The sequence below is a fragment of the Labeo rohita genome, chromosome 1 (genome assembly GCF_022985175.1).
Source record: "Labeo rohita strain BAU-BD-2019 chromosome 1, IGBB_LRoh.1.0, whole genome shotgun sequence".
Taxonomy (NCBI): domain Eukaryota; kingdom Metazoa; phylum Chordata; class Actinopteri; order Cypriniformes; family Cyprinidae; genus Labeo; species Labeo rohita.
The window spans coordinates 19,300,487-19,311,435 of NC_066869.1; the positions used below are offsets into that span (position 1 = coordinate 19,300,487).

The following is a 10,949-nucleotide window of genomic DNA, read 5'->3' on the forward strand; positions in this document are numbered from 1 at the left end:
GTGGACATATGCATCAAATGTATTACAAGAGGAAACAATACAACTAGGAGAGAAAGATCAAGGAATTTTATTTTTGCAATTCACAGTTGCTGTTGTTGTTTTTTTCCTTTTGCAGATTAGTGACATTTTTATTAGTATTATTTATAAATACAACACACAATTTGAACCTAATTAATGACTGTTGAGATGACAATCAACTGAGTAAAATTTATTAATAATTCAGTATTAATTGTGGCAGTTGTGCATTTTGCATCTTCAGATATTTAACATAAACAAGCTGGAGTTCTAAACTAAACGTCTCAATCTTAAAGGAACAGTTCACCCAAAAATATTTCCTTAAATGTGCTTACTCTCAGGCTATCCAAAATGTACATGAGTTTGTTTGTTCTTTGAAACATAGCAATTTAAATTTAGCATTTATCATCTCTTGCTCACCAATGGATCCTCTGCAGTGAATGGGTGCCGTCGGAATGAGAGTCCAAACAGCTGATAAAAACATCACAATACTCCACTCGACTCCAGTCCATCAATTAACATGTTTGTACAAACTCTCATTCTGACGGCACCCATTCACTGCAGAGCAAATAATGTAATGCTAAGCTTCTCCAAATCTGTTCCGATGAAGAAACAAACTCATCTACAACTTAGATGACCTGAGGTTAAGTGCATTTTCTGCAAATTTTGGTGAACTATTTCTTTAAGACCATATAGATTCTGGATGATAATCAATTTGTCTATTCATCAAAACTTTTATTAAATATTAAAGCTTATTGTGTTATTTTTACAATGCCTTTAGTAACATTTTGAAGTACCTGAAGTCTTCTGTCAAAGGTTCAGCCTGAGTTCAGCCCAAAACTTTCTAGAAATAACCTGTCTAAATCTGAAGGGTCACTCTGGGTGTGTCTGAACACAAACTCTTTCTAGCTCTCACCATGGCTGCACTTTCTTCTCTGAAACAAACTGCCCATGAGGCTCTTTAGCCCCTGCAGGCAGCAAAGCCAAGTACACTGGAGTGACGGCGCCCTCATCTGGTGACTTGGTTGCATTTGGTCCAGCCATGTCAGTCCGGACCCATCCTGGACAGCAGGCGTTGCATAGGATTCCATCTCCAGGCCTCTCTTTTGACAGATTTCGGGCCATGATTCTAGTCAGGGTGGTGAGGCCGGTTTTGGAGACCCCATATGCAGTGCTAGGCCAACCTCGCTCCGCGTGGACCCCTTCTTGAGTTTCACGGACGAATCGCTCCATCAACCCAACCAGTTCTTCCTCTGTGATGTCATCGCTTCGGAAACGGGCCTGGAGTTCTGGACTGCAGCGGCTTAAAGCCACCGAGCCCATTACGCTGGAGACGTTCACTATCCGACCTGGAAAAGAAACATGAGTGTTAGAGGGAAGAAGAAAGAAGATAAAAATCACAAAAGAGAAGCAGGTTATGCAAGGTGTAACTGCCATGACTTACCTCCTGGTTTGATAAGAGGCAAGAAGACATTGCACATGTCTCTAGTAGCAAAGAAATTGGTCTTCAGTGTCACATCTGCTTGGATGTCAAAGGGCGTCGTATCTGCCACTGCCATGAAGAAATCAAACATTGTTTTCATTACGCATAACGCAGTACACTACCAGTCAAAAGTATTTTTAAGGATTTTTAATGTTTTTTAAAGAAGTCTCCTCTGCTCACCAAGCTTGCATTTATTTGATCTAAAGATTTTGAAATATTTTTACTATTTAAAATAACTGTTTTCTCTTTTGATTTTTTAAAATGAAATTGACTCCTGTGATCAAAGCTACATTTTCAGCATCATTACTCCGGTCTTCAGTGTCTCATGATCCTTCAGAAATCATTCTAATATGCTGATTTGCTGTTCAAGAAACATTTTTTTTATAATTATTGATATTTAAAACAGTTGAGTACATTTTTTTAGGATTCTTTGATGAATAGAAAAATCCAAATATTAGCATTTATCTGAAATAAAAAGTTTTTCATTAATGAAACCTGAAAAAAAAAATTCTACTCATTATTTTTAAAACAAAATCAGAATATTAGTCTGATTTCTGAAGGATAATGTGACTGGAGTAATGATGCTAAAAATTCAGCTTTAAAATAACAGGAATAAATTACATTTCAAAATATATTCAAATAGAAAACAGTTATTTTAAATAATAAAAACATTTCAAAACTTTACTGTATTTGCTGTACTTTGGATCAAATAAATGCAGGCTTGGTGAGCAGAAGAGACTTCTTTAAAAAACATTACAAATCTTACTGTTCAAAAACTTTTGACTGGTAGTGTAGGTAAATGAATGAAAGCATTTTCATGACAGAAAAAAATACATATTTTTTTAATTGATCAGAATGTTTTTGTGGGACTTGCAATATGAACACACAAACACACACACACACACAAAAGCATGGATGTGACTTCACATTTGTGATCTTTATAGTCAAAAACTCTATATGAAATTAATGGGAAAAGCATAGTACGAAATGCATTGAAATGGTAAATGTTTATTGATTTAATGGAAAAAAAAGAGTCTGAAAATATTCTTATAAGCGACTAGGCAATACACTTAGCTTTAGTGATACTTATATATTATACAGGCTAGCCTGTTTTAGCCGTTTAACCATTATTTTACATACGATTTTTGTTATTTCTCCCACCAGATGCTACCAATCTGCCTTCCATGTACTGGATTCTAAATACCTTTGCTGTGTTTTTAACTTAGACATTGTTTTAATTGTTGAATATATATATATATATATATATATATATTTTTTTTTAATATTTGTACTATTTTATACTTATTATACTATTATACTATATTTTATACCTATTGTTCAAAAGTTTGAGATAAGTAAGATTTTTTTTTAATGTTTTTAATGGAGTCTCTTATGCTCATCGAGCCTATATTTATTTGATCAAAAACACAGTAAAAACAATAATATTGTGAATATTATTGCAATGTCTTACATTGGTTTCCTACTTTAATATACTTTAAAATATCATTTATTTCTGTGACACAGCACTGAATTTTCATCAGCCATTACTCCAGTCTTCAGTGTCACACGATCCTTCAGAAATCATTTTAATATGCTGATTTATTATCAGTTTTGAAACTGTTGTGCTGCTTAATATTTTTTGGAACCTGTGATACGTTTATCTTTGATGAATAAAAAGAACAGCATTCATTCAAAGACTGGAGTAACGATGCTGAAAATTCAGCTTTCCTTCACAGGAATAAATCATATTTTAAAGTGCAATAATATTTCACAAAATTACATTTTTTCTGTATTTTTAATTTAATAGATAAAGCCTTGATGAGCATTAGAAACGTCTTTAAAAACATTAAATTCTCACTGATCCCAAACTTTTGAACAGCAGTGTATGTGCAAAATTTAGTTAATATCAGGGGCGTCGCTAGGGCTAATCATTCGGGGCTCGAGCCCCGAAAGTTTTTACTCCAGCCCCGAATGATTTTTTGTAGGGCCCTATGATTTCCACGGAATTTGACAATGTTTGAATTATTTAATCAAAAGTTGGTCATTAAACTTAAATCAAGTAGCGATATGGACTGGTATCTGTAAATATTATGCCGCAAAAGACTATTTAAATATGAATCCTGCATGTTCTGCGTGTCTTTTTATGAATGAACGGCGCGGATACGCGGCTTCGTTTTCTATAGATGTAATACTGATTTCAGCGTCTGCCGTTTCACTAAATAAGGGCATAAACACGTTAACAACATCTCCAGAACTGCTCTGAGAGTCACTTCATGAGTATTTCACTGTTTCATTTGAGTAAAACAAGCGTCAAATATACACACAGAAATTTAAAGGTATTCAAGGCAAGTTGGCAACCAGTCAACATAAAAGTTTAGTTTAACTTTATTAATCATTCAGTATAATGTACGTGCCTACTATTACTACTACTATTAATTAATAAAAATGTATACTTTTTTTTCACACAATATTTCTTCCATGTTTAACATTTTAATAGTAAATCCCCTTTATTTGCCGAAAATAAAATATAATTTTCTTTAAAACATCAATTAAATCAATATTTTAAACCTTCATCTGATAACCATAAAAATACACAACGCAGAATTCCATAAGGCTATTGTAAAAATAAATAAAAGTTGTTTTTATGCATTCAAATAAACAGACATGCTAAAACATATTTGGTAACAATAAAACGTAAGGTGAAAAAAAAATTAAACCTAGTTCCTAAACATGTAATATTTCTTAACTTTTGATAAATTGACGGTAAATTGTATAAGATTCATGGTTTTAATTAATTACACATAATTAAATACATTTTGATTAATAAAGTTAAATTTGACCATTAAAAAGAAGATCAGAAAAATGAAAACAGAATTTGGAAAAAATAAAATAAAATAAAATAAAACGGAATTTGGGGGAAAAAATAGGGCCCTATTTTTGCATGCAACTATATATTTGTTACAGTTATAAATACATTTTCAAATGTATTATTTTATTTGTCTAACATATTTTTGTAATGTTATAATTTTGTTATAATACTTTGATATGTTTGCTATTTGCAGTGATTACTATTTACTATTGTTAATAGTGTGACAAGGTCTTTAACACCCGGTTTAATGCCCCCGGACCCACCTAGAAGTATCCAGGTTCAACCACTTGTGTCTAACAAAATCTTATGTGAGCGTGATGTGAGCTCCCACCGACTACCACTAGCCCCTGATGTTTTGGCACCAGCCCCGGATGTTTTAAAATCCTTGAAACGCCCCCTGGTTAATATAGTACCATGAAATGCAAAATATGAAAGAATAAATGTTATTGAAACAAAATAAGTACTATATTCTGATTCAATAATACTTGCTCTTTAATATTTGTACTTTCTTTGTGGGGATTTCATTCATTTCATTCCTTCATTTTATTAGAAAAAAGTCTGCTTATTCTCAATCTATTTTGACACACAAGTTTGGCCCCTAGGTAATGAACACCAGAGGGTTAAGTGACTCTCTGAACAAATGTCTTCAGTAACCTTTGAAGGCGATCCCAGCGTTGTTGATGAGCACGTCCAGGCCCCCGTACTTCTCTTTGAAGAAGTCCCGTGCGGTGCGGACGCTGTTGGGGTCAGTGATGTCGAGCTGATGGAAAAGCGGTGTCAGCCCCTCCTTCTTCAGACTTTCCACAGCTGCGTTTCCTCGACCCACATCCCGGGCTGTCAGGTACACGTCCCCGGCGTACTCCTTGCACATTGCCCGCACAATTGCAAACCCAATACCTTTATTTCCACCAGTGACCAAAGCTACTTTGCTGCTACTCATTGCTGCGATGTGTCTGCAATGAAAAATAAACTGAAAATCAAACCATATTCTGTGACATTTTGGAAACATATGCATGATTAAAATAAGGAAACTCGTACCTCCTCTACTCCGCGGTGAGCAGTTCACTACTGTTTTTGACAATTTTTCGCTGCGCGTCGCTACTGCGCATGCGCGGAGGAATACAACTTGCATAAAGCACTGCGGTTTGATGTCTATGTCATGTGCATCAAGATTTCTTGCTGACACAGCAACAGTTATGAGCTGTAAATCTTTTTTTTAAACGTAGATATTTTATGTAATGTTCTACGCGTACTCCGATTGGTTTAAAGACAATGACGTAACGACGACTGAAGCACGTGACCCGGCTGTGTTTTTGACCATGTGGATGTGTATTTTGTTTCTAAGTGCGGTGTAGAATGATAGTGCTGCCTGTATAAGCGTTAGGTAGGGCATATGATAACTTCGGGATGAATAAACCAGGGTGCCGTGCTGGGAGAAGAGCGAGGAGAAAAAGACGGAAAAAACACGAGGATGTCTCCAAAGGTATTCAGCTTTTATGCTGATATATTGCAGCTTTGCGGTATAGCGTATGGTGTTTGAATGGTTTTGTTTGTGTTTTGCTCCTGTAGTGACTTTAAGTCACGAAGCTCAGTTTGTTCTTTTGAGGAGATGGCTGAAAGAAAAAGGATTCACTTCACAGTCTCTTATCCCTGTCAACTTCCATGGCAAGTGGATAGTTTCCATTGTACATAGCTTGTATATTAAATTTCCACACTTAGTTGTGTTACTAAAAAAACAAACTGTATGTTTTTCCCTTTAGATACTGGAAGGGGGCTTATGGCAACTCAAACTATAAAGGTAATTTTTGTATGGGGGTAATTCCATGAGAAAAAGTGAAAAATAATAAATAAAAGAAGTATAAGAAATAATATAAAAAGTTTAATTATTATTTTTTAATTATCCATGAAATTAAGATTTTTCTACCTCATTTTTTGGTATTTTTGTCAACCCTGTTACCAACACAAGCGTTGCTAGATACTATAGTTTCATTCGAACTCATATGTCACTGAATGATATAGGCATTAGCTCAATAATATACAGAGGGTGACCTTTAAAATGTTTGAATTTTACACAGACAATCTTTAAAAATAGGGTCAAACCTAATCAGTGTCATCCCTGTTACCCACCTACTCTAAAAAGTAACAGGTTTGATTATTTCAAACTAATTTGCTAATTGATAGCTAATAGTCAAGTTCACAAAAGCACAGATTGTACACGTTGGAAGGACTTTACTTGTGGATATTGATTATATTAAATGTAAGAAATAATTGTTTAAATGAAACATATACACTGAAAATGTGTATATTTGTTACCTTTGCAGGCCAAAGACAGTGTGATTTCCTTGCCTGAGAAATGCTTACTGACCACCAGGACAGTTTTGAAGAGTTACATGGGTGATTATATAAAAAGGTATTTGCACTGATTGCTATTGTATTCTATTATAGAGGGTTTGGTCAGTTATCCTGATGCGCTGCCATATTGGTGATACTCGGATGTAAACAGCATGGATTGCACGGTTAATGTATTACTGAATACGTTGTTCTGCTAATTTATGAAGTCTAAACCATGGAAAAAAAATGTGTGGAAGTTGCTAAATCATATAGAGAAGGACTTAGTAAGCAGGAAAGGGTGCAGTATTTTGACAAGCTAAAGTTAATAGTTGGTTAAAGATACATACAAGCAGTATTAGAAGATATTAGCCTAATATTTCACCTACCTGACTGGAAATGATAAGAACAAATATGAATATTGTCAAGATTCTTGCTCTGGAAATTCTGGTTCAGTTTAGCCAACCACAAATGCCTTTTGTTCCTCAAGACAACTTTTACACTCTTCTCCTTGATTTATTATAACTTTTGGCAGTCTGTACTCCAAATGTTTTTCTTGTTCCGACCGATTAGCACAGCCCAAACATGACAATAATTGGCCATTTTCAGTAGAAATAATCAGCAAAATACACGTTTCTTTCGGTTTAGTGGCATTGTTTACATTCAGTGCTGCCAATATGGCCGATTGATGATGCGTTGTGAAAACACTGTATTTTAAAAATCAATCCCTTTTTTAGGACCTTATTATAATTGAATTTGCTTTCTCTCTCTTTCTTCTTGTAGATGGCATCCTCCTGTACCTCCTCTTCTGGCTCTCTGTTGTTTCCTCATTGCTGAGCGACATCGTGGAGATGCCTCAGAGTGGAGCCCCTACATTAACATCCTCCCAAAGACCTACACGTGCCCTGTGTACTTCTCTGAAGACATCATTGACCTTTTGCCTAGGAGTCTCCAGAAGAAAGCCACGGAGCAGAAAGAACAGTTTCAGGAACTCTACTGCTCTTCACTGATGTTTTTCCGCTCCCTCCAGCCACTCTTCACCGAGCCCACAGAGGAACTGTTTACCCAGGATGCACTGCGGTGGGCTTGGTGTAGTGTTAACACGCGTACGGTGTACATGGAGCATGATCAGAGTGAGTATCTTTCCAGGGAGAAGGACGTCTATGCGCTTGCACCGTACCTTGACCTGCTGAACCACTGTCCTAATGTCCAAGTAAGAGCAACAGAAATACACAACTGTTCAAAAGTTTGGGTTCTGTAGATTTTTGGTTTTTGAAATAAGTCTCTTATGCTCACAATGGCTACATTTATTTGATCAGAAATATAGTAAAATCAGTGATATTGTGAAATATATCAATACAATTGAAATTAACTGTTTTCTATTGGAATGTACACTACCAGTCAAAAGTTTTTGAACAGTAAGATTTTTAATGTTTTTAATGTCTCTTCTGTTCACCAAGCCTGCATTTATTTGATCCACAGTACAGCAAAAACAGCACAATTTTGAAATATTTTTACTATTTAAAATAACTGTTTTCTATTTGAATATATTTTGAAATGTAATTTATTTCTGTGATTAAAGCTGAATTTTTATTCATTACTCCAGTTGCATGATCCAGAACATGAAAAATCTTACTGTTCAAAAGCTTTTGACTGTGTGATGGCAAAGCTTAATTTTTTAGCAGCCATTACTTCAGTTTTCAGTGTCACATGATCCTTCAGAAATAATTATAATATACTGATTTGCTGCTCAAAAAAATGGAAAAATAAAATCAGTATTGAAAACAATTGTCATGTTTAATATTTTTAAACCATGATGCATTTATTTCAGGATTCTTTGATGAATATAAAGCTGATTTGAAATAGAAATCTTTTGTAATAATATAAATGTATTTACTGTCACTTTTGATTAATTTAATGCATCCTTGCTGAATAAAACTTTTAATTTATTTTTCGAAACCCAAACAAAAATCCCCAGACTTTTAATCTTTCTTACAAAACAATAAAGTTGCACAGTTATAAGTAAAGACAATGAACTATCTGTGCAGGTTGAAGCTGGCTTCAACAAAGAAACTCGCCGTTATGAGGTTAAAAGTGTCCAAGGCTGTAAGAAGTTCCAGCAAGTGTTCATCAATTACGGTCCTCATGATAATCACAGACTACTTCTGGAATATGGTTTTGTTGCTTCTGGCAACCCCCAGAGTGTAGTATATGTTGATTTAGGTAAGGAAAATGTATTAAATATTGTACATGCAAATAATAAATACTCTGTAACTGCACTGATCATTGTTTGTGGTTATTGTAGGAACTCTAAAATTGTGTCTAGATGAAAAAGACAAACAGCTAACACAAAAACTACTCTACCTCAGGGACAATGATTTTTTAAGGTAAGTAATATAAAATATTGCATGCTATGTGTATGTTGCACTTTTTGATAAGAGTTAAATTCAGAAAAAAAATCATATTTCATATGATTTCACTCTTCAACAGAAACTTGACGTTTGGGATGGATGGCCCTTCCTGGCGACTGATGACTGCACTGAGACTGCTGTCCTTGAAACCTGAGCAATAGTGAGAAGTTAACATCCTAAACGCTTTATTTGCATGCATGGAATTTGACTGCATGATGATGCAAAACACATGTCATTGTTATTGCTTTTATTTGCATGTAGATTATCTTATGCCATTTATTTGAATACATTCAAAACTGATTTTAATGCTGTTGTCTGTAGTTCTAGTTGGAAGAATGTCCTCTTGGGGGCAGCAGTGAGCCAGGATAGAGAAGAGTGGTGCATTCACTCTGCCCTAAAGCTTTGCAATAACCTCACCGACGACAATGTCAAAGCACTAGAGAGGGTGGGTCTAATTAAATCTATTCATTCTTAATGCTGCCTGTGTCTAATTAAAGATATGAAACCACTTACAGTCTTAGTCTTTTCATTTGTACAGCTATCACAGCTCAAACAGGATGCGAACCTGTCTCGCCTTGAACAACTGCGTGTGGTGGAGAGCCTGAGACAAGAGGAGCAACGGATTCTGGAACACACACGAGTGGTCCTTCAAAACCTCTGGGGACAATAGTCACTGTGGTAACAGTAGGGCATTTGCAACACTGAGGAACCAGAAGCCTCATGCTGTCACTGCCAGGATTTAAACACAAGCCAAGAGCCGGCAGATATGGTTAAGCTTTGTACTACAGCCCTTAATCCAATCACCTCCAAAACTACAGGGAATATGGAGTGCAAAATAATGTACTTAATGTAAGAATTTTTCACCCAAAATGTAAAATTCTGTCCAAACACATGACCTTTTCTTCTGTGGAACACAAAAGGAGACGTTCTGAACAGTGTTCATGCTGCTCTTTTCTATCAGTGTTGTTATAGTTGACTAACAGCTACAGTTGAGGTCAAAATTTTACATACACTTTGCTGAATCTACAAAATGCTAACTATTTTAACAAAATGAGAGGTATTATACAAAATGCATGTTATTTTTTATTTAGTACTGATCTGAATAAGATATTTCACATAAAAGACATTTACATAAAGTCCACAAGAGAAAATAATAGTCGTTGAATTTATAAAAAATGACTGTTCAAAAGTTTTCATACGCTTGATTCATAATACTGTGTTACCTTATTCTTTGGTTTTTCAGCATTTTTGTGTATTTTAACCCTTTCCAACAATGACTGTATGATTTTGAGATCTATCTTTTTACACTGAGGACAACTGAGGGACTTATATGCAACTATTACAGAAGGTTCAAACCCTCATTGATGCTCCTGAAGGAAAAACAATGCATTAAGAGCAGGAGGTGAAAACTTTTGAACAGAATGTTCATTTTTCTAATACTGTATCATTTTTCTAATAAGTATCATATGTGACCCAGGACCACAAAACCAGTCATAAGGGTCAATTTTCCAAATTGAGCTTTATATATCATCTGAAAGCTGAATAAACAAGTTTTCCATTGATGTATGGTTTGTTAGGATAGGACAATATTTGGCCAAAATACAACTATTTGAATATATGGAATCTGAGGGTGCAAAAAAATCAAAATATTGAGAAATCACCTTTAAAGTTGTCCAAATGAAGCTCTAACTAATGCATATTACTAATCAAAAATTAAGTTTTTATATATTTACAGTAGAAATTTTACTAAATATATTTATGAAACATGATCTTTACTTAATTTCCTAATGATTTTTGGCATAAAAGAAAAATCAATAATTTTGACCCATGCAATGTATTTTTG

The 10,949-nt window shown here is 34.8% G+C and overlaps 2 protein-coding genes across 2 annotated transcripts; one reads left to right on the top strand and one right to left on the bottom strand.

Annotated features, from left to right (window-relative positions):
* Nucleotides 1-51: 51 nt before the first annotated feature.
* cbr1 (carbonyl reductase 1) lies at nucleotides 52-5,550 on the bottom strand. Its single transcript, XM_051108960.1, has 4 exons — nucleotides 5,406-5,550; nucleotides 5,022-5,320; nucleotides 1,460-1,567; nucleotides 52-1,364 (listed from the first exon to the last, which is right to left on the bottom strand). The coding sequence occupies exons 2-4, from the start codon at nucleotides 5,305-5,307 to the stop codon at nucleotides 928-930; spliced, it is 831 nt and encodes a 276-aa protein (XP_050964917.1). The 5' UTR covers nucleotides 5,308-5,320; nucleotides 5,406-5,550; the 3' UTR covers nucleotides 52-927.
* A 36-nt stretch (nucleotides 5,551-5,586) lies between these two features.
* setd4 (SET domain containing 4) lies at nucleotides 5,587-10,650 on the top strand. Its single transcript, XM_051108889.1, has 10 exons — nucleotides 5,587-5,850; nucleotides 5,937-6,032; nucleotides 6,128-6,165; nucleotides 6,689-6,777; nucleotides 7,479-7,908; nucleotides 8,744-8,918; nucleotides 9,001-9,082; nucleotides 9,186-9,266; nucleotides 9,428-9,551; nucleotides 9,645-10,650. Exons 1-10 carry the CDS (start codon nucleotides 5,775-5,777, stop codon nucleotides 9,774-9,776), a joined length of 1,323 nt encoding a protein of 440 aa, XP_050964846.1. The 5' UTR covers nucleotides 5,587-5,774; the 3' UTR covers nucleotides 9,777-10,650.
* The last annotated feature ends 299 nt before the right edge of the window (nucleotides 10,651-10,949 follow it).